Source organism: Falco cherrug, chromosome 5 (assembly GCF_023634085.1).
Source record: "Falco cherrug isolate bFalChe1 chromosome 5, bFalChe1.pri, whole genome shotgun sequence".
Classification (NCBI taxonomy): domain Eukaryota; kingdom Metazoa; phylum Chordata; class Aves; order Falconiformes; family Falconidae; genus Falco; species Falco cherrug.
This window is the reverse complement of record NC_073701.1, coordinates 76,985,618-77,007,404: the sequence shown is the minus strand read 5'-3', so window position 1 is coordinate 77,007,404 and position 21,787 is coordinate 76,985,618. Positions and strand designations below refer to the sequence as shown.

The 21,787-nt window shown below is 39.2% G+C and overlaps 1 protein-coding gene across 5 annotated transcripts in view; it reads left to right on the top strand.

The window, feature by feature from the left end:
* The window catches only part of ATXN7L1 (ataxin 7 like 1), a 114,571-nt gene that overhangs the window by 53,520 nt on the left and 39,264 nt on the right, over positions 1-21,787 (top strand). The window contains exon 1 of one of the 5 annotated variants that reach the window (XM_014283460.3): positions 17,053-17,193. The exons of the other annotated variants lie outside the window; for them this stretch is intronic. Coding sequence (XP_014138935.2) covers positions 17,154-17,193 — 40 coding nt within the window. The 5' untranslated portion in view covers positions 17,053-17,153. Of the gene's footprint in view, positions 1-17,052; positions 17,194-21,787 lie in introns of those variants that run through there. 5 annotated transcript variants of the gene reach the window in all.

The following is a 21,787-nucleotide window of genomic DNA, read 5'->3' as shown; positions in this document are numbered from 1 at the left end:
TGTTTATATTTTGCTTAAAATAACTAAATAGCTGTTGCTCAGACTAAGAGAGAGTGTATCCCTAACTCTGACAAATAAAATGTTCACTTGGGATCCAATCTTTGGTTCAGGAAGTGTATTTATAAAAGGTTGAAATAATTTCATTGGGAAGGAGGGAGAGCAATCACCCTCAACACCCTTTATAATACTTTGCCCTCATAGTCAGGGCTGTCTTCTGCAGAGGGGAAGATTTGGGTTCAGATTGATTACAGAAAGTTGAGTGCTTTAATCAGGGAAGTGGTCATCTAACTGGGGTTCACCACCTTTCTTTTGAGACCTAACATTTAAATGGCTTTTTAATAAAAAAAATTTACAAATACATAGTACTTTGTCAGTCAGAATTTTAAAAACAAATCCACTCTCTGAACCAAGCCAAAGTAGCTGGTCATATAAAAGAAGTAAAGCCAGCCACAGAATTGTCAGAGAATTGTAAATTGATAGTTCGGGGGGGCGGGGGGGAAGAGCCATAGTAATACCAGCTCCTCTATTTGTTGGATCAGTTATAACTACTGATGTGTTCTGAATATAAAATAATTTTGAGGACAGTCATGATGCTCAGACAGCAGTTCCCAGCAGTAGGTTGGTTGACAAAGCCTGAGTGTTCCCTTATGGTTTGTCTTTCTCATTGCTGCACAGCTCATGTCCAGTAGGTCTGGTGGCTGTGGAGAGCTATGGACTGTGCACGCGCTGAGTTAAATATTCCTTAATACGTGACATGATAATACCTCAGATGCCCCGTAACATTTTACCTCTCAAGGTCAGGTTTTTTTTTCCTTGCAAAGAGGTAAAAAACGGCGTGGGGGGAGGGTAGGGTGGGGTGGGGCTGGGGGTGCAGACACAAACCAGAAACCCCAGCCCTTTATATTTTTCCCCCAAGGGCAGAAGGAGGGTGTTACAACCCCAGTGTAACAGTTTGTATTTCCTAGCTTGGAGTCCTGGGAGTCATGAAAACTTAGTCTAGTGTCTGTTTATTAGACTTGGGAAGAACTGGAATGTTTGGGGTTTTTTTTTCTCTTCCATGGTGCAGATCCCTACTGTTCCATAAGCCTTATCGGGCAGACTGGGAATAAATCAGATCAAAATTAGCCTGTCTTTCTATTTGAAAAGGGGCAAGAATGAAAGGTCAGTGGCAGTGTTGCAGTGAGGGACATGCTTTGCAGGGTTTGGGGGTTATTTAAGGGAACTAGGAAGAGAGGCAGGTTGGGATATTTTCATATCCGGTCCATGCTATGTTCACAGCTTTCATTTTGTTTTTATAAACTAGAGAAACAAAACCACAAATAGTGGACTACCATGTCTCACAGGCATTAGTAGTTTTGAGATCACTATGTTACCTATTCAGTCATTCCCCAATTTTGGGGATCTTGGAAACAGCTGAAAAGATTGTATCTTACAGTTAGCATGGGCGAAATGAAGATCCTGCCTGTGCATGCTCTGAGGTCATTACTTTTCAACACTTTGTGCCAGTGTTGTAGAGAGGCATAAGGGAACAAACCTGAATTGTTGCTTCTTCCCAAATTTGAGGATGCCCAGTCATTTTGAACCTGTAAGTATCCTGTTTGTTCTTCGTGTGATGAAAAGTCAAAATACAAAGGCAGATTTGGAAATGCAAGCAGGAAAAGGTGGAGTGCCTTTCTCCCTTGCGTTTCTGAGATCTGTGTCAGTGGAACCTGGCAAAGTTGGCTTCGGTCTCTTCTGCTTTGCTTTCATCCGCAGAGAGGGATTCAAGTTACTCAGTAGCCCCTGTGCTAGGACAAGTTTATTTCCAGTTGCTTATCATGTGATGCAGTTATATGAAGGAATTACAAAGTTGTTGCCAGCATTTGCACCAGAAGCACTGTTTAAGCAGGCAACTTAGATTTGGTTTTGTTTTTTAACACGTAGGTATGGATGTGATAATTCTAGTTAGTATCACTGAGAAGAAGCAAAGTTCAACTAAATGGTACATAAAGCTTCAAGCGTCACGGTTTCAAGAGAGCTATAGAAACAAATACATTCCACTGAACACTTAAATTCAGCTAGCTGGGTGCAAGATTTTATTTTAACCATTCATTATTCGTTGATTTTTTTGTTCCATAGTTCCATTTTATAAAAAAAGGTTTTCAGCTTTTAAGCTGTTTTTGTTTAAAGTCATTTTAGTAGAATTGCCTTGTGTCTTATTTTGAGTTGTTTGGGTTTTTTTTAATTTTGACATTTAATGTAGGGTTGGATTGGTTGGAATTTTTTTTGTTTTGGGTTTGTTGTTTTTTTCCCTCAAAACATAGATACAACAGAAAAAAGAGAAAACAATGTAATTATTTTCTTTAGTGCTTAAGGAAAGTTAGAATATCTGTTGGAAAGTCCTGATTAATGGCAAGACAATGTACGTACGCCAGCTCTGACTCTCTGTAGTCAAAGTTGCATAATATCAACTGTTAAGTAAAACAGGTGATGCTTTGATGTGTTCATGATCTAACAAAAGTAATCTCTGCTGCTGCAGCCTATCACACCTTTACTGTGCAGCCTTTCCTTCTTTAGCTTTGGCAGATACAAACTGTACTCCACTCAGATCTACCCAAACAGGATTTTGAGGGGTCCACTAGTACTTTCATTTTTTTGAAACCTCTTTTATGAGAAAATCTTCTTGAAAAGGTATTACATCCTTCTTAGTTCCAATTAACATAATCATCTGAAACTTCTGTGTGTGTCTGTATAAGAGTCGGCTAACTGAAGGTCTGACCTGGGCATTTAATGTCTGTGAAGGAAATTAATGCATAAAGTGTGGCTTAACTCAGCTTTGTAAAGCATGCCTTTGGAGTTACATTGGATGCCAAAGTAGCATTTTCTTTATGGTAGTCTTGTATTTTTTTTGTAAATGTAGAGTCATCATTTTTTGTTCTTATGTGGCTGTATAGCATCTGCTTTAAAAATGTAAGTTAACTTATAAAATATAAGTTATAAGCTATTTCATCACAAGTAAACTTACTGGGCAGTCCAGACAACAAAGATCTGAAGGTGCTCCTTCAAATAAGTATTCTATCTTTTCTAAAATTGGATGTAATACCAATATGGTGTCTTTTGTTTGATACCCATGTGTCTGTGAAGCTTATAGAATTGATGTTTGTTTTACTGCCAGTACAAAAAATATTAAGTAAGCATTGGGGAGTTGTGACACAGGAAGGGGTCAGACCCTTGCTTCATTCAAAGAGGAAGCTGCTGGCTCCTCGGTGTTTGTGTTGCAAATTGTGCTGGGCATTTAAAGACTATTTCACCCAGCTTCCCACCCCCGCCCCAAATTAGGATTCTTTTTTGTTAGTGCAATTCACATAAGACCTTTACACCTGGTGAGACAGCATCACTATTGACCTAAGCTGGTTTTACCAGTTAAGCTTTGCCATCCTCATTTTTCTATTATGCTTCACTTTAAAGCTCAGCTTCAGCTGAACCACACAGATCAGTCCCAATTGTTTTTTTAAAATGTTCTATTTAATGGTTAGTTTGGGGAAGGTCAGTTTGTTCTTAAATAATTCAACCCTCCAAGTTGAAGTAGGACCACAGATAGAGCACAAGCATGTTACATCGCGCAGGTATAGCTGGCTTCTTTGAGATCCACTTGGTTAGCAAGATGTATACTGGTGGTCTTCGGGAGAAATGGTTTTGGGGCTCTGAGTCCGCAAAATTTTTGCCAAGAACTTACATTAAGTTTTCTAAGATTTAATAAAGTTGAGTGGCCACATTGCTGCGCTAGTGCTGTTCCTTGCACACTCAGGTGTGGTCACCATAATGTTAGCTGGTGCTACTTTTTGTAGGTAGCTGATGCTACCTTAGAGACTGCAGTTGAGTGTATTAAGTCTCTGATTCAAATCACTTGAAGATACTTACATTGTCTATTTTTGTTGACTAAAAAATAAAGTATACCTATTTGCAAAAACTAAACTCTGCTTTTTTAACTAAGAACAAGAAGTTTAATTAGATCATTCAGAAATATGCATAAGAAGTGTTGCTGGGTGGAGCTGTAGTAATTAATAATTTGTGTAAGTTGAAGAATGACAGCTATGCTGAGTATTGTATAGGAAGCTGTGCTGTGGCCTAAAATAACTTTTGTGTGTTGATTTCTCTGTAAAAGGGATGAATGCTGATATCTTGGGAATCTATTATTACAAAAAAGTAAGATTTTATCATGTGGGCTTTGCACACGCTGTCATGGTACAGCATGGAGACCTAGGCTTACCTGTCTTTAGGTGAAGACAGTATAGACATCTATATGTGAGGTAGTTATTCAATATTGGCTTTATCTAAGTGAAAGCAAAGGGAATTTTCATATAATTACACTGACATTTAGCAGCTTATTTTAATTACACAAAAAAATACTACAGGAGGAAAGGCTGAGCAAGTTATTTTATTGCCTTGTATTTTCACCACGATATGAGTATCTCTGCTTTACCTTCCCTGCAAGCATTCCTTGGTATGCAGTGCTTCCCCCACACTGTGGGACTCAGCTGGGTGAACAGTGCCTCTCCCCATTAGTCATTGTTGCCTTCTCTACACTGCGTGCATGAAAGTAATTCTTTAAAGCAGTTGCTCATGGTTCATTTTTTAAAGATTATTTCATAATACACCATTGCAGTAGTACCTTCTTGTAGGCATGGACCAGATCTTGGTCACTAAGCATAAGCAGGTTTATGTGGAATAAAAAGATACATTGCAAATAAATCACTACTTATTTCCTTTAGTTTCAAAACTGTTTGACTTTTGCCATTCAAACACAGCTTCCATTCACATGTTTGGGAAGCTTTTGAAAGCATATGAATGGTAATTTTCCCAGTTTTTCTGAAAGTTAAGTAGTTCCAACAGTGTCTGCAGCTGGCTGCCTAATAAAAATAACTTGCATTCCTAGAAACATTAGATTGTATTGATGGCAAAAATGACTACACAATTTTAAAATATAACCTACATTAAAATATGTTTTGTCTTAGTTGATATTAATCTAAAGTAATAAAAACACAACATCACTGCAGTTAATCTTTTAATGTGGAGTAGCCACTTACAGCAAAGTTCTCATATTGTAGCAGTTTCCTTTTTAGCTTTGATTGCAATCCATCTATTCTTACATTATCAAAAGGCTTCCTGAAGTTTGTTGCTTGAATTGATCTCTTTCCTTAATGTGTGGAATATTCATGTAGTGTTGGCAAGAAATGCAATAACCTCTTCACTTGTGGTACAAATGAACATTTAGATCTTCACACCTAGCAGTCTTACACTGTCTTTCATGCTGTTTTTTCTTTTGACCAGTAACCTAGTTTTATGTATTCCATGCTGACTTACTGGTTTTAGTATAGTGAAACTTTCTTTTGACGTGGAACTTAGTTTTAATGTAGTGGGATTTATTTTTTTAAACTCTCAATTTAACTAAAAAAGTGTTCTTTTAATTAATTGAGAGAGGATAAACAGTGCAACTTATATTTCCAATTCATCTTTTATTTGAAAATTTTGGGGCAAATTAAAAATACAAAATGTTTTTATTGTAAAGTTTAAGTTCTAGAGAATTTTCAGTGGCAGGATTAGATTTTTTTTGGAATGAAATGTATTGGTCTCACAAGTAAGGTACTAATGTTACTTACTAGTATTGAGTCCCAAGTCTAGCAAGGTGCACTGAGTATAGAAGCGTTATAAAAAATTCCATGTGCCTCTGTATTACTTCTCTAATAGTCTTTTCTTAGATATGTAAAAGTCACTGATGGCATAGGTCTGCGTGTCCAGTAGGCTCAGCAGCTCTAAGTTATTCTAGTGTTTTATTCTTGAAAATGAAGCACACTGTTTTGTGGTGATACACAATGAATTAAGAGTTTTTCTCCTTTTGTATCCAGTTCTTTACATTTCACAGAATATTACTGTATGACTAGTTACTTATTCTTCCCACATTTGTCATGTCCTCTCCTCTGTATGAAGGCCATTACTGAAGGCAGCTAGTTAAGACCAGCCAGTGTGGTGCAACTAAGTATCAGACAATTGATGCCAGACTGTCAGCGCTTGCCATTGTTTCCCAAAATAACATTGTTATAAAGAGGACAGCAGTCAGTGATGTTTTGCGGGAATAAACTGTTGAGTGTCAATGGTAAACATTGGTAGATTGGAAGAAGGCAGTACGGGTTGGAGGCTCAGCTGTGAGAGCAGCCCCAGGTCACAAGGTGCAGTGATGCTCTTCTCCAGCAAGGATTGATCACCGAGTGACAGCAGCGGTCCTTGTAAAATAAGCAAGAACCTGCTTTGACAGCAGCAAAACCTTCAGCAGCTTTACAATGTTATTAGCTCTCCAGGATGTTTTCTCTGTTGGTGTCATCAGTGCCCTTTTTACAGCTCTGTTGGCTATCACTGTGCCAGGTTGTCGCTCATTGGGCATCTAATGGGCACCTGAATTAAACTAATAGCATGCTGCTGCATAGGTGGCAGAACCGACCCCTCTCATCTCACCCTTCCTACCCGGTCTTGGGGTCCTCTTCTTGACCTGCAGTGCTTCCACTGCTCATCTTGCCCTGTAGTGACACTATTCAACTTGCTATTGAATGAAAGGAGAAAGCTCTTTACTTTGATATTTTTTTTTCTTGTTGTTACACACCTTTCCCCCCTTTCTTTGGTTAGTTTTCAGCTGGTTTAGCAAGCTAAGCTCACCCAGCAGGGTGGCAGTGAATGCTAGAGACAGTGGCAAGGAAAAAGCAGGGAGAGTGCATGGTTGAGTAGCACTTACAGAGGCAACAGCAGCAGCAATTAATTATTAAATCAGCTCTGCCTGTCTTATCTAAACTACAATCTTAAAAGCGTATCTTTTGAAAAGGACACCTGACCTTGAAGATGAAAGAATTACTGTTTGAATTAATCTGAAAGTGTTATTTTTCAGGGCTATGCTGTTTGGCTTTGAGGGGTGGGGGTTTTGGTAGTTGGTGTCTACAGACTGTTGATGTATCTAAGAATTGATGGTTGTGTGCTGTTTTTTCCCCAAAAAGGCATGCTCATCTCTAACAGGAATTTGCAGCCCTAAAGGGAGATGTGGTAGGGAGTAAATTTTAATGTGTGGAGTAACCCTGTTAATATTATAAAAAGACACAGGAAGTCCAGAAAGGCAACTCTAAAACTCCACATATGCTGACTGAATAGGATTAAAGTAAAAGTTGTAAATTATAGAAAATTAGAATTAAATGGGGAAAAATGGGGAGGACTGCTGGACTGTGTAACCAGGACATTGCCTTTTGCAGCACTAAATTCAGGAGGGAAGAGCTAACAGATTAAATACAAGTTTGCGCAAGAACCTTATGAATTTTACTTATGGATTGCTTTTATTGTATAATATCTGAGCAAATGTATTTAATGACACAAAGGCTGGGGATCAGAACAAAAGAAGTTAGGACATTTTTAGGTTTAAAACTTCTAAAATGTATTTTTTAATCATAAAAGTAAAATTTTATAATAACCATTATGTGGGAAAAAAATTCTGTAAGTCTGAGGTGGTACATGTAGTCACAGAGCAAATAATGGAAAAAAAGCTTTGATTTGTGATTCAGGAATTAAAATATCATAATAAAACCTGTATTCCTTCCATGCATGCAGGTGTCTTTAAAATGTTTTCTGAGTGTACTTTTGTATGTACAGATAAATCCACTCTGGACTATTTTTCATAAGTCAATATTGAGGTACATGTCAGCAAACAATTAAATACTGGTTTCATGGTTTAAATCAACTTCTATGCAACTTGCAGTAGATTTTTGCAGTACTGTCAAACCATGCATGCCCACAGGACATGAAAATTAAGTGAATTTAATTTAAATCTATATCACTAAATCTAATGTGAGAGTAAAAGACTAACTGAAATAAAACAATAATTAGTTGATTTAAGTCATTAAGAGATAGCAACTAGGACCTAGGATTGTGGAATTTCACAGCGAAAATGTTAACAATGGGGTGCTTGTGAAGATGTATGCAGCATTGCACACATCAAGCAACAAATTTGCTCGTTTCTGTTAAGTGATTAAAGGATACATTTGAGACCTTTTCCATGTAACACCTTAAGGAAGCAATATGTGTATGAGGACAAAGGAAAGCACTACAATGTACAGCAGCATTGCTCCCGTAAGAAATACTATTTTTGCATATTTTATTTGTGCGTTCATTACCTCATTGTGTATCATTTACCATGTAAAACTTCTTTAAAAATATTCAAAAGCTTTCAGAATAGAGCAGTGGAAAAAAGTTGTATGATAGAAGTACTGAAGGATCTGTTGTCTCCGTGAGCTTGCTTGAAGAATTGCAGATTTAAGTGTTGGAGAACGAATGTTTGTTCCTTGTTGGATTAGTTTCATCAGCTGTCCTAGAAGCATGTAAGTGTGATGCTGCACTTGTGGTTTTACTGCTGAGCTCCATGGCACTGGTGAGGTGCTCAAATGTTTGATACCATCATTTATAAGCAATTGAGAAGAAGGAATGGTTTTTATGTGATTGTCTTTCCAAAACGTAGCTAGAATTAATAGTGTACAGTGTGATCACTTCTTGATAGTTCAACTTGCTTAGATAATTTAGGTTAAAAGTTTTACAGCAAGAAAACTTCAACTCAAAATGGAAACAAAATTTTGTTCTTAATTTTGTTGTTACAATGCTTTATTTTTAATAAGAGAAACTTATCTGTAAGGAAGCCCTAGGAATCATGACCAAGAAAGAGAAATCCTAGATTTCTAGAAATGCTAGACATTAAATAAGCATTTTCGGAAAAGATTATGTTTTTCCTAAGAAAGCAGATGGTAGCTTGTCTTTTCTTACGCTGTTACAGTATTTGAAGCTGTTTTTAAAATGTCACTTGTATGAGTATTGACATCTAAATGGGCAACACCACCTTGACCTGGATGAAGAATGAAAATGGAGAGAACTATGTGTGTCATACATCTCTGTATGGGAAGGATGGGGCAAACCTCATGCAAGGACTGACTGCTATCAAGTGAAAGGGACTGGAGTAGCTTCCTTGCTTGAAATACGGGCAGATCTCAGATGCATGGATTGGGCAAGCAGAAACACATGGAGTATCCAGGGTATGGATATATCTCAGGCCTTCTAGGATTTCCTAGAAATAATAGTCTAATTTATGGATTTAGGAGTGAACTGTGCAGAACTAAGGCACTCCTCAGTTAAACCTCTGTTCATTGCTTTTCATTTCCAAGAGGTTAAACAAGAAGCTAGAATGCCGTGGCCTTTCTGGAGCAGCTGCTGTGAAAATTCAGGACTGCTGAGGCATCAGTCTGATCTGTAGGGTAACCTAAGCATAACTGAGTATCTGTCAAGCAGCACTTATTAGTCAGGCTTTGTACTTTTCCTCAGTACAACAACAGTTGTTTGATTTATTTATGAAGGTCTATGATGCTTTAAGAGTAGCAGGGGTGTTTTATAGGCCACAAAGAACTTCACAGAGCACGTTTCTGAAACTGGATCAGATACTTGACCTGTTGGAGTTGTTGAGTCAGGATCCTTGGAATTCATAGAAATCGGGGGGCCCTCTCCTGTTTCCTGCTAAATATGGTTTAGATGAAATATCTGTTGGTACTTTTTACCCAGCCATCTGCGGAGTTTTAAGAGACTCTTCTGAAATTATCTCTGCAGGCAAAACCAGTACAATTTTGGCTTTCCCCAGTGCACTGACTTGCACTTCTCTTGACACCCCTCTTCTGTCCTTTGGTGTTGAAATATCCGTGGCATTGAAACATAAACCTGATTTGGGGCTCAGAGTGGGTTTAATATGCAATTACAGAAAACCCAGAAAGACTTCATACAGCTGCTACTCAAATATATGTACTGGTATTTTGTTTCTCTGTCAGGTTAGATTTTTTGCCTGAAGTCTGTTCTGTTGTTTTTGCTGGTGCTGAATTGCTGAAGCTGTAGCCTTGTTTCTAGGTGGGGAAAAAGACCCCTGCATGTTGACCTACCTAGCAGTATGAGAAAACAAAATTAAATTTGGCACTATTTTAGGCCCACACAGCTTTAGCAAGAAACATGTATACTCCCAGCAGATTGGACTCTTGTTTCTGCATTTTAAAGTTTTAGTCCCAGAACACATTCCAGACTAGGCAGTCTCCGTGTACTGGGTACTAAGAAATGTTCCCAGGTTCAAGTAGCTTAAATGTGCAGGCTGTCTGATAGTGCCAGTGTCCATCAGGAAAGCACTTAATATTTATATTTGGAACCTCCTATTGAAAATTCTGTCGGAATATTCTTCTGATGCACAGCACACAAAAGTTGCTATAAAGTGCTGCTGGCGTATCACTTGATTTTTTCAGTGTGGACAAACCCAGATCCATCAGTCCACAACTAACTACAGAAATTAGATGTTTTCTTTTCAAGATAGGATATCAGGGTGTTTTTAAGACTAACTCGGTGCTGACATCAGGTAAGTTAATGTCTATATCAAGACATAAATAGGCAGTTTCCTTGATGTTTTTATGTAGTACTACTATTACCAGAGCCACATTCATAGTCTGAAAAAAAGCAGGTTACAAAGGAATCGCTATTAGGTGCTCCTTATTTCTTAGTCACTTAATTAAAGCCTGTGAGATGAGCAAAGAGAGTGATCCTTTACCAAAAAAATCCTTCCCACCTACCCCACCCCCCATATTACCTACAATGAATTGTACTTCTGTTGGTTTGTTTTGTTCTCCACCTTTTTCCAGATTGTGTTCTGTAGCTAAAACTTATGTATTAAGATTCTAGAGTTAGAAAATAATTAATTGCTGTGCAATATTTTCTCTGTATGATTGAGTGCAGAACTTGTCTATCATTAGCACAAACTGTCTCTGTTAGCATCATATTGTATGAAGAAAACTATTTACAAGAAGTTAATCTATAAGGTTCTATATAATCTGTAAGTAACACATTCATCTGTGGTCTTCATCTCAACTGTGAAGTCCTCTTCTATTTAAATAAGCTTTCTGATACTGTTGATAAGTTCCTCTTTTTTTTAGATTGAAAATGAAAGCGTTGGTTATCACTTCCTGAAACATTTAGTTCAGGCAATCTATTGATGGATCACTTGAGATGCCTTATATTAAGACAGAGAAAACGGTCAATATCCTAATTGTACCTTAAACAAAAGCTAATGTTAGCTTTGCTTTTCAGGAGATGCATTTTTATTTTCAGATAGCAAAAGGATTATTTTGAATTTACTTCTGCTAGGTTGTTTGCATGGTTGCTATGCATACACCACCACCACCCCCCCCCCAGTTCTGGTATGTTTTTTTGTTTAAGTAGTTAACCCTTCTTTAGCATTACCCTTTGTTATATTTTAAACATTCAGAACCACACAATGACTTAATGGCCATTCAAGACCCGTGATAATGACCTTTATCACGTACTCATGTGAGGCAGCAGTCAGCACTCGCTTTGCAGCAGCCTTGCAATCCTGTGGATCCCCAGGATTATGTGTTACAGCATACTCCACAGGCATGAACCTGAGATGCACAAATAGGTATTAGCAGTGTCTAACATCCTAGCCAGCTTTGCTGGAGCTTTTTATGGGCATAAATTTTTGCTGGATTTTTTTTCAAGTCAGTTTTAAACTTTTAACTATTTGTCTTATTATTTATTTACATGTTGCTATTACTTAGCTATTCTTTCTGTACCTATTTCTTGTTTCTCTTCTGCTTATTTCTGCTTCAGTATGTTATTTTTTTTCATTATTTTTTTGCTTCAGTGATTGCCTCTTCTGTGAGGCATGTATACCTGTAGTGGATACTTTCTTACACAGAAATCCTGGGGAGGGACTCAGGATAATTTTGCTTATACGTGTGCTTATGCCCCAAACATACAATCTGTTTTATTTTTTACTTCAAGCCTCATGTTCAAATTAAATTAAAAAAAAAAAACAACCCCCCCAAAAAAACCAAAACAAAACACAAACCAACAGGTTATGTACCTTGAAAGATCTGTTGGCTAAATTTCTGGGCTCCATTTTAGGTCCAGTTGGGTCAGCATGTCTTCTACCCTATTAAAACTGCTGCCAGAAGGACTCGCAGTGCCCGCTGAAGAGCTTACTTACCGTAACTAATTTTTGACAGTGCTGGTTCCATGTTTTCACACTCCCCATCCGCTTTCTCTCTTCTTCCAAGGCCTCAGGCAGAGGATTTTGTGATTAAGAAAGAAACTGGAATAAATTGGGGCCATTCCTGCTCTACTGGGATCCCAGCGGAGTCAGGGAGGGTGCACAGCCAGGGAATGCAGCACTCTAGAGAACATCTTCCAGCTTAATTTCCTGGGGAACACTGCTCCACGCACATGTGCAAATGTACAGAATTTAATCCTAAAACATTTGTAAGTACCTTATGATTTGAGCTTATATTTGTTGGTATGTTTCATGTTGGACACAGCTGTGAGAATAAATTTGCGTTTAAACTTGGGTCCTATGCTGGTGTCCTGCAAACTGTTGAGTTTGGCTGGTTTTAGTGGACAAGCCAACAACTGCTCAGCTGCGAGAGATGTTGCGTGTTTGTGGGGGGAGCCGAGGGGCTGCCCTTTCAGATGCGGTTGAAACAAATTTGTTGTAATGGCATCGGGTAAGGCTTAAACACACTTGCATTCCACATCTTGAGAGTGATGCTGAAGGATTCCCAGCTACTGGTGAACCCACCATTTCCCGCAGCAGTCGGCTGCCTGAGGGCGGCATTAACACACGGAGTTGTGCCGCAGCAGAGCTCAGCTTGCTGATGTAGCTTTTTATTTTGGGTGGTGACACCACAGCTTGGAAATCTGTGTGAGTGTGGAGTACTTTTAAGAATTAAAATAGGTGATAAAGAGTTTAGTGTTTACCCAGGAGCTGACTGTAACAGGATCTTAGTTCTGGGTCTGCTTGGACACCGCTGGGTAAAAATCAAAGATAATCAGAATCTCAGAAGCTGAATTTTTAATTACCGGTTACCATGCATTATTCCATGGATTTTAGCAAGTGCTAGATTCTGAGAGAGGCAGACGGAGCACGTAACCTTACTGTAGAGTGGCTGAAGCTGTGGTATGGTGGGCTCGTCATCTGCTCGAAGGGCTTGCTTTCTGTAAGCCCGCCTAAACTCCCTGAGGAGTTTGACAACTTTTCAGGCGAAGAATGAAGGGATAAATGAAACGGGGGTTTCACGATGAAAATTTTTGCATTTACTGTGCCAATCCCGAGCTTTTCCTGCTCGTCGAGTTGAACAGGGACGTCAAAAAAAAAAAAAAAAATTTAAAAAAGAGCCTCGCGGGAGCATGCGTCAGTAAGTAACGCCTCTTGTTTCCGGAGCGCGGGCGGGCGGCGGGCCCGGGAGGGGGAGCTGCGGGGCCGTGCACCGGGGCAGGGCGCTGCGCGGAGGGGGGTGAACGTCAGCGTGGGCCGCCCCAGACCCCGGGTGGGTTTGTTGCCGCTGAGGACCAGCGGCTCAAGAAAGCTGCTGTAGGAGCCGCACGAGGCTATAGGGCACGAGTGTTCCTGGAGGGGAACACCCGCACTTGTAGATAGCTGCGTAATGCGCAGGCAGGTGGTTGGCAGCAAGAGACTTACCCAGGCGAGGCGAGAGGCGGAAGGGTGCGAGGGTACCGCCGGGGGTACCGCCGGGGGTACCGCTGCGGCTCCCGCCCTGCACCGGGAGGTTTCTCCTGGGCCGAGCTTGGTGCAGGAAAGCTAAGTGCAGCGCTGGCCGGCCTGCCTGCCTGTGGCAATGCCTCCTGTGGAGTGAAGACCTTTTAAAACCGGCCTAATAGTTTATAATAACGTAAGCAAGCAAATCAGAAGTACAAATATGAAGGGGGCAAGAATAGTCATTCATTACTTTAGCTTTGGTTTTAGTATTTTAGAACAGGAAGTGCCAATACTGGAACTTAAAGCATAACCAGAACTTTGACCCTTGCTTATCTGTACTGTGACTTATTTTTTTTCCCCCCAACTATATTGGCATGTTGTTGTGCAAATAGGATAGCTCGTGTTGCTTACAGTCTTAGAATCTAATACAGTCTGTGATTTTTATTTTTATATGCAGAAACTACACAAATTACTGCAAAGATCTTTAACTTGAGAGCAGATGCTAAGCTCACAAACTAATTAGCGAGATCTAACTAGAAAGTTAGCTAGACCCATATATGCAAAGAAGTTACCATGTTTTCTCCCTTATGCGTGGTATGTGTTTGTATGTCCTATGTTTTGCTCTGCCACATACATTTTACAAGTGAGAATGTGGTAAACAAAAAATAGTGCAAACTGCATCTGATTACATTGGTAATAGGTAGTAGTTTAGAATTATATAATTCACATGGTGTTTCTTTAATTTGATTAATAACATGACAGTGGTAGCAAAGCAGTTTAAACACAATGTGCCACTGTAATGGGAAACTGCTGACTCTTGAATTAGAAGCTGTCAACTTTTTTATGGACTCTTTTATATATATTCCATAGAGCTTTTCAAATAAAGAACAAGGCAATTGTTGAGCATTTGCTTTTGGAAGCTTTGATATGGTTCTAGATATGTACGTTTAAATGAAAAGGAAAGGAGTACTTTCATGATACTGAACTATTCTTTACATATATTTGATTTCTCTCAGAGGAAAAGAGGGAGAGGGATTACCTGCAATCTCTAAGGGCTATATAGTATCAGGTTTAATGTCAGCATTACTGCTTTACCTCTGCTATGCTGTAGTATGAATTACAGCCGATTTGCTGTGTGCATGGATTACAGCCTCCCTCTATTTGTACTAATGAACTTAGAAGGAGAAAAACTGAAAGTTCTGTATCTCCATTACATTATTTTTTAAATGGTTATAACTATGAAATCTAAGTAACACCAGAGTTTTCAGGGGAAAAAAGAAAACCTACTTATTTACCTGAAACCAGTGGTATGTGATGTGTTAGCTCTCTAAATTTGGCTGTTAAATGAGCTCTGATTTCTGTGAAGATGAAAATGTCCTGAGGTATCTGACCAGTATTGCTTTATATTTAATTAAAATACAAAAGCAGTATAGAATAATTTGTGTTAAACTCGCTGTGTAACAGATTTTGACAGGTAATTATGAAGAAGACAGAAGTCATACAAAAGTAGTCCATATCACTACAGTATTTAATAATTTTACGGTTAACCAAAGGGGGGGGGGGTGGGGCATGGAAGATTTGTGCCTGGTAACCTGGTATAAAATAATTAAAAAGAGAGAGAGATCCCTGATACAGGATGAATCAGGGTTGCTTGCAAAAGCAGATTCTGTAAGCCTATTTCAATATACTGAATCTACGAGGCTGCATCTGGGTGCAGCAATACATGCTGTACTTGCAGGACGGGAGCAGCCTATTCTAGGAAGCAGTTACTGAAAGACTCAAGCTTATATTACGCAGTGTGCCTGGTCTCTATGCCTACACTGTAATTCAGCCATAGATTAATACCAGGTTGAAGCCAAAGGTAAGCCAGGAATGTTTTGAAAGGGAGGAAGAGCAGAAATAGAATTTGTGTATCTGATCTGTGGTACGACCGCAGCCGTAACACACGAGGCCTGATGCCAGCTGCCATGCTTTGCTCTGGGGCCTTCAGGACATAAAATTTCACTGTCTTTTTGCAAGCGCCACCTCTGAAGTTCTCTGAAAGTCTTTCACGGTCTGTTGCTAATCAGGTTCCTGGCTAGGATTGATATCTTGAGGTGGGGGGAGCAGTAATGTAGCAGGAAGTTTATAAGTGCAGTTCACTTGTATGTGCTTGACAGACAGGCAGCCAATTTACCTGGAAGTTACAGGCTGAAATTTGCTGTGGCAGTGGCCCCCAGGAAGGGGAAATATATTGGGTGTCTTTCCTCAAACCTTCTATCAACTGAGACTTTCAACAGGACAGTGAGGTAGTGCAGTGGTTTTGCATTTATGGTCTTTCCTAGTTTGATGGGGCTTAGCGGGGAAAGGAGGGGAGTGTTGACCTAATTTTGTTACAGTAGATAAGAGGTGAAAACTTCTAAACCTTTGGTTGATTTGACTTGTTGAATGTTTAATAGTCTTTTGCTCCTGGTTGTTTACAGTAATTGAGCCCTTTCCCTTCTAGTGCTTGTGCTGCTGTCCTCATTTAGTATGTATTCCAAGATAAATACCATACAGGAGACCTGCAAATACTCTACAGCAGAAGATATGTTTCTGGTTTTGTTTGCCGAATGTTACACCTTCCAAAACATGTTATCCACTAACACTGAGAATAAACTTCATGTCCTAAGATGAAACAGTGGAGAAAGACTATAAACCTCTAACTTCCACTGCTGCCACCTTTTAGGCAATAGCCATTTAGGAATCTGAAATGTAAGGAGAAATAATAACTAAAACTGCTAGAGTTCTCTGATAAGTAATACCTATCACAGTGAAATTTGGTTTTGAACTATTGTTTTTCTTGAATTACTTGTTTTTCAGACCTTAAGCAACCTGGGAAATGAAAGCATTTGGGGCTAGGGAGGAAGAAAGGAGGGGTAATAAGGTTGTAGCATTTGGACCTGCAGATTTCCTCGAGTGTTACAATGGTGTTCTGTTGGGATATGTCTGCCTCATCCTGTGCTTTGTGACCCTTCATTTCTTGCTGTCACTCGAAACTACTTGAGCAGTTCTCTGCTACGCATTGTGCTCTTCATTGTAAATAAACCTTTTTCTCTCAGTATTTAGATACAGTAGGCAAATCCCAGGGGTGATAGTTCAGGCATGGTTAGTTTTGGTTCACTTGTTAGCCATTGCTGGTTAAATCTGCTGTACTGTCTAGCTACCAATTGGCAGACTCAGCAAAAAGCTTTAGAAAAGACTTGCTCTGTGATCCATTTGCCAAATAGAGAGTTTAGTTCCTCCTCTGTAATCAAGCTGGAGTCAGCTGATTATAGCTGAGATTTTTCATGCCAGTATCCTTTTCGTTGTCCTTTCCCTGCCTCTTTGGTCAAGTGACTCCCATTGCTGGAAGAAAATAAACTGAATCTCAAACTCCTCCAATTTAGAAGTATCTCTTGTTATCTTTAAACAGTAGGATTTCTATCAACTATAGCAGCAGCAGTCTGATGAGGAGGGACAACTTCCAGAAGAGTCTAAAGAGCATAAAGTCTCTTCTGGAGTTTGCTATCTCCTGACAGATGGAAAAAGGTTTCAGCCCTTCAGCATGAACACAGATATTCTGATTCAGAGGAAGCAATTGGCAGGTATGAAATACAATGTTGGATTTTTTTCCATTTCCCTCCCTGTCTACCTTTTTATTTCACTGTCAGTTTCACTTTTGGCATTGTGGCCAGGAAAACAGCTTCAAGCTGGATTGGTATTGTCTGTTGCTGTGTTTTCCTTACAGTTAGGAAAGCACTTGTGTTTTAAGCTTTCCCTTATTTAGAATATCTGGTTTAAATGACTTAACTGTAACACATAATCTCAAGTGACCTCACAGCCCAGTCCCTCTGCACGGAGGCCATCCCAGCTGTATTTGGGTTTATTAGTGTTTGCAATGCTGGCTGGTGCCTGGCTCCTGCGTTGTCACAAGTATCTTGTGCTTGTCTGCACCGAGCTCCCCGGCTCCCTGACGTCCAGGCAGAGGACGCAGCCCTGACGCAGCATGGCAGGAATGTATGCAGCCAGCTCGGGCTTGACACTGTGCCTGAGTTAATAAAAATTCTTGGGACCCAAAGCACGGAGGTAACTTGTCTCGAGCCAGTTGCCATTTTCACCAGTGCTCTTGCCTTTGGAAATGCCATACAGACACAACTGAAGAGCCTTATTTTAGGTTTTAAAAGAAGGACTTCAGCCTTAATGCTGAAAAAAAGTTGTTGCATAATTTCTGGACCCATGCTGTCCCTAGAAGTATAGGAACATTTGCACCGAGCTGCACCTAGGCTAATGAGCCCAGCTGGAGCTGATTTGTTTCTGCATCTCTGGTACAGATAATCTGACCATGGATAATTGAGTGTTGACTCTATAAATAACCCACTTTGAAATCCTTGTCTTAAAATTATTTTCTCTTCTTCCTGTTTGCTTCCAGTCTTACTCTCTCTGTAATCATTTCTTGGCTGACCAAAGGCTACTCTCATCTCTTGACAAACAGATGTACTATTCACTCTTCCCACCTGAAATGACATGTTACACCAAGCATGGGTGAAGCCAGGTTCTAGCACACTACAAAAAGCCAGCTAAGCCCTGGTAGGAAATAACCATCCTAATATGTTTTACTTATGCTCCAATTGACCTGGTGGTTTAAATAAAAAACCACTGATACATGTCAAACATTTGATACCTTGGAAAGTTGTTTATTGCATGCTTGTTCTCAAGAACATATCTCATGGTTGCATATCTCATAGTTAAGTGTCTTCAGGTAAAACTGATACCTTCATATGGACTTGCTTGCAAGTTGGACTTCTAATGATCTTGGTTTGTTTGCTTACTGTCCATGTTAAAACTCACAAGAATTCTTCTGAGTTGAGCTGTGCCTGGTTTAAATGAGAACTGAGGGTTTTCCCCCAGTGAGCTTATGTAAGTAATTATAGAAAGTAATTAGAGTGCCTCATAGGAAAAAATATCCTGTGTCATCACCTGATGAGAATCTACACATCTATTTTTTTCCTAAAAGTTGTTTGTTGTTTTTTTTTTTTTTTAAATATAATATGTGTCTGCTTCTGAGAAGTTGCATAGGAAGTCGGAACCACCTGCACAGGGTGACAGGTTGTTCAAGGCATTGGAAGTGGTAGGAGGGAAAGCTGTGCCACAGTGCGGTTCATGCACCTTTGTAGGTAGTTGTAATGGAAATCTTGTGTCTCCCCTGTGCCACTTCTGCCACACTGATTCATGACGGAGGCAGCATAAGTGGGTTAGCAAACTTGGAATGTCTTAAATTCAGATCTGCACTCTAATCACTGTGTGGCCTTGGAAAACACCTTTCTTCACACACTGACCATGCTTCACAACATTTTGGAAGTCTCAATTTGCTATTAATTTTATAGTAGATTGAAAAAACTGAGTAAAGGGCCATTTGAAAGAAAACTTCTATATAGGTAAAACAGACATTTAAAATTATAAGTATAAAACACTCTCTCCCCTGCAGGGAGCGAAGGGAAAGCTTTTACAGTTTATCCAAAACAAGTAATTTGTAATACATTTATATTTGTTACAGTGAGGAATGGTTAAGAGGTGCATTCAGAGGCAGAACATGAAGTAGTTAACACTTGGACTCTCAGATGTTGATTTGCATCAATTTCATTCATGTGCAGTTAGGTCCAAGTCTCTTTGTTTTGCACAGTTAGAAGTCATAAATGATGCAAGTTAAAGTAGAAACTGTCTTTTTAGATCTTAAGTTGCATGTAACTATAGAACTAAAGAGATTTTTAAGGGAGAAGAACAGGTAAAAAATGCCATATAAACCCAGTTCTGTATTTGGGTATGTCCTTCGGTGTTGTCTGGTTCAGTTTTGTTGTGTAGAAGGTTCAGCTTGGTGGTTTGTTTGTAGGAGCTGGAAACATGACCAGGTGACCTCTGCAGAAATTATTTTGCACATCTGCTTTGGAGGGTGTGTATTAGGGGGTTATCACTTGTGGGTATTACTGCAGCATTCTAAATAACAGATTTTATTATCTATGGCAAATAATGTGCATGAAAGATGAGTGAGCTGATTTATTTAAAATGTCTGGATTGAGGAAATATTCTGCACTGACAGTTATGCTGCTTTTGTAGCAGGGTTTGATAAAGCAAATTGAAACTTAAATACAAGCTCATTCAATTGTCAAAACAAAACAGTGTCCTTTGTTGGGCAGATCTTTTGGGTTACCTGGATTTTCAAAAGATGTCAGAATATTCCAAGGGGATTAATTTGATGCCTGGGAATACCCATGAGAAGTGGCCAACACAGAAAAAGCAAGTAAAAAAAATTAATATAGAAATTTTAACTTGAGTTTCCTGAAATAATTATTGTAACAATGTTACTACTAGTAGTAGTAATAATAATAGCAATAAGGCTTATGTGATTATACCAATTTTGTCTAAGAATTTTTAACTCTTTGCTGATTTGGTCCAAAAATACGAAGTTTCAGCAATCTTTTGAAAATTAGCAACTGTGAAGAGACACCCTAACTAATGTGCCCCAGGGGAACAGTATTTCTTGTGGCAGTAGCAGGCTTGTACGGACAGTTGTTACATATATACCTACAGACCAGACAAAGCTTATGCTGTCTCTTTCTTTGGGGGGTGGGGGGGGTGGGGCGGAGTGGAGCAAAAAACTGGAAACAGGGTGAAATGGGGCGGGTGCTGGGGGGCAGTGAAACTCAGGTTAACAGAGATGGAGCAAATTTAGGGATCAAACCCATGGATTTTTAGAAAAACATTTTTCATTATTTCTGAGCTTAGAAAACAGCTTGTTAAGAAATACATTGTTTTACCAGATGCTTGTTTTGGAACCTAAGCAACAGTTAGAGCTGAAAAAGCCAGAAGGTTTAAACAATAGATCGTATAAAAGTCCTGCAAAGCTATTATTCTGGGCTGATTTCAGTAAAGTTACTGGGTTTGTACAAGTTTCTTCTAAGGAATGATGAAACGAGCTGATGATGTGTTATCTTGATATTGAATAAAATCTGACATGATACTATGCACAAAAACAGATTGAGAACATAAGTCTCCTAAAATCGGTAGCTTGTTTTCTCCGAGTTGTGGTACAGCATTGTTTTTTGCCAAATCACCTCAACAGTCCCACCTCACTCTTCTATGGCTTATCTTTTCTTATCTGTAAAAAAAAAAAAAAAAAAAAAAAAAAAAAAAAAAAAAAAAAAAAGGAAAGGAAAAAAGCAGTTATATGTTTGGATTAAGTAAAGCTTTAAAGAAGTATAAGTTTTCTGTAATAGTTTTATGATTGATAAGGGGATACATCCAGTGAGTTCCTAAACCAATAATATGCACGAATTACTTTTGTTACTGTATTGTAAATATTGTTAAAGATGGAAATAGAGATACAGTGAAATATTTTACTTGATAAGTATAAGTAAATAAAAATATGTATCATCAGATGACCTTGAATGTGAAAGATCTCCCTGAGGCCGGAGGGAACAGGCCTTTTTGTTACACAGTATGTGAGAGGATGGCAATGCTAAATTTTCCCCTTTGTGTCTGGGTATTTGGAGGAATGAATAGGTGAGTTGCTTTTAAATTTATATAATTGATAAACTAGAGTGCTGTTCCTCTTGTAGTTCAGTGTTAAATGTGAAGATGCTTTTTTTTCTTACATCCAACAAATAGCCAAATAAAAAAATTCTGAGTTGTCAGTGGTGTTTACCTTTGCTTGAAGGGAAGTACCGTTGCTTGATTGCTAGAAATATTTTGGCATTCACCTAATGTATCTGCCCTAATTTTAGGGCTGATAATATTCTTTGCTGTGAGAACAAAAATGGAGGAAATACCATTACCACTGGTCAGCGGGTAGTAAGATACCAGTGCAGAGGAACCCGTGCAAAAGTATTGTGAGGGTTGGCCTTGTGGTATAAGCCCTGGACACGAGTTATGGGATGGTATTGACCTCAGACACTCCCAGACACATCAGAGTGGCTCACTAGTTTCATGATGGACAACCAGAGCATCTCCTCCAGCAGAAAGGGAAATTTCTGTGCTTAAGCTTTCCTTGCTTTGCTTTGGTGGAGTGTCACTCAAGAAAGGGTGTGCCTGGGATTTGCTTGCTCTGTTACTTTGGTTTTGCCCAGGGATTTTTGGCATTGCTGAGCAGAGAAATGCGTATGACTTATAGCTGAAAATTGTTAGTTTTTCTGCAGTAGCAGTGCA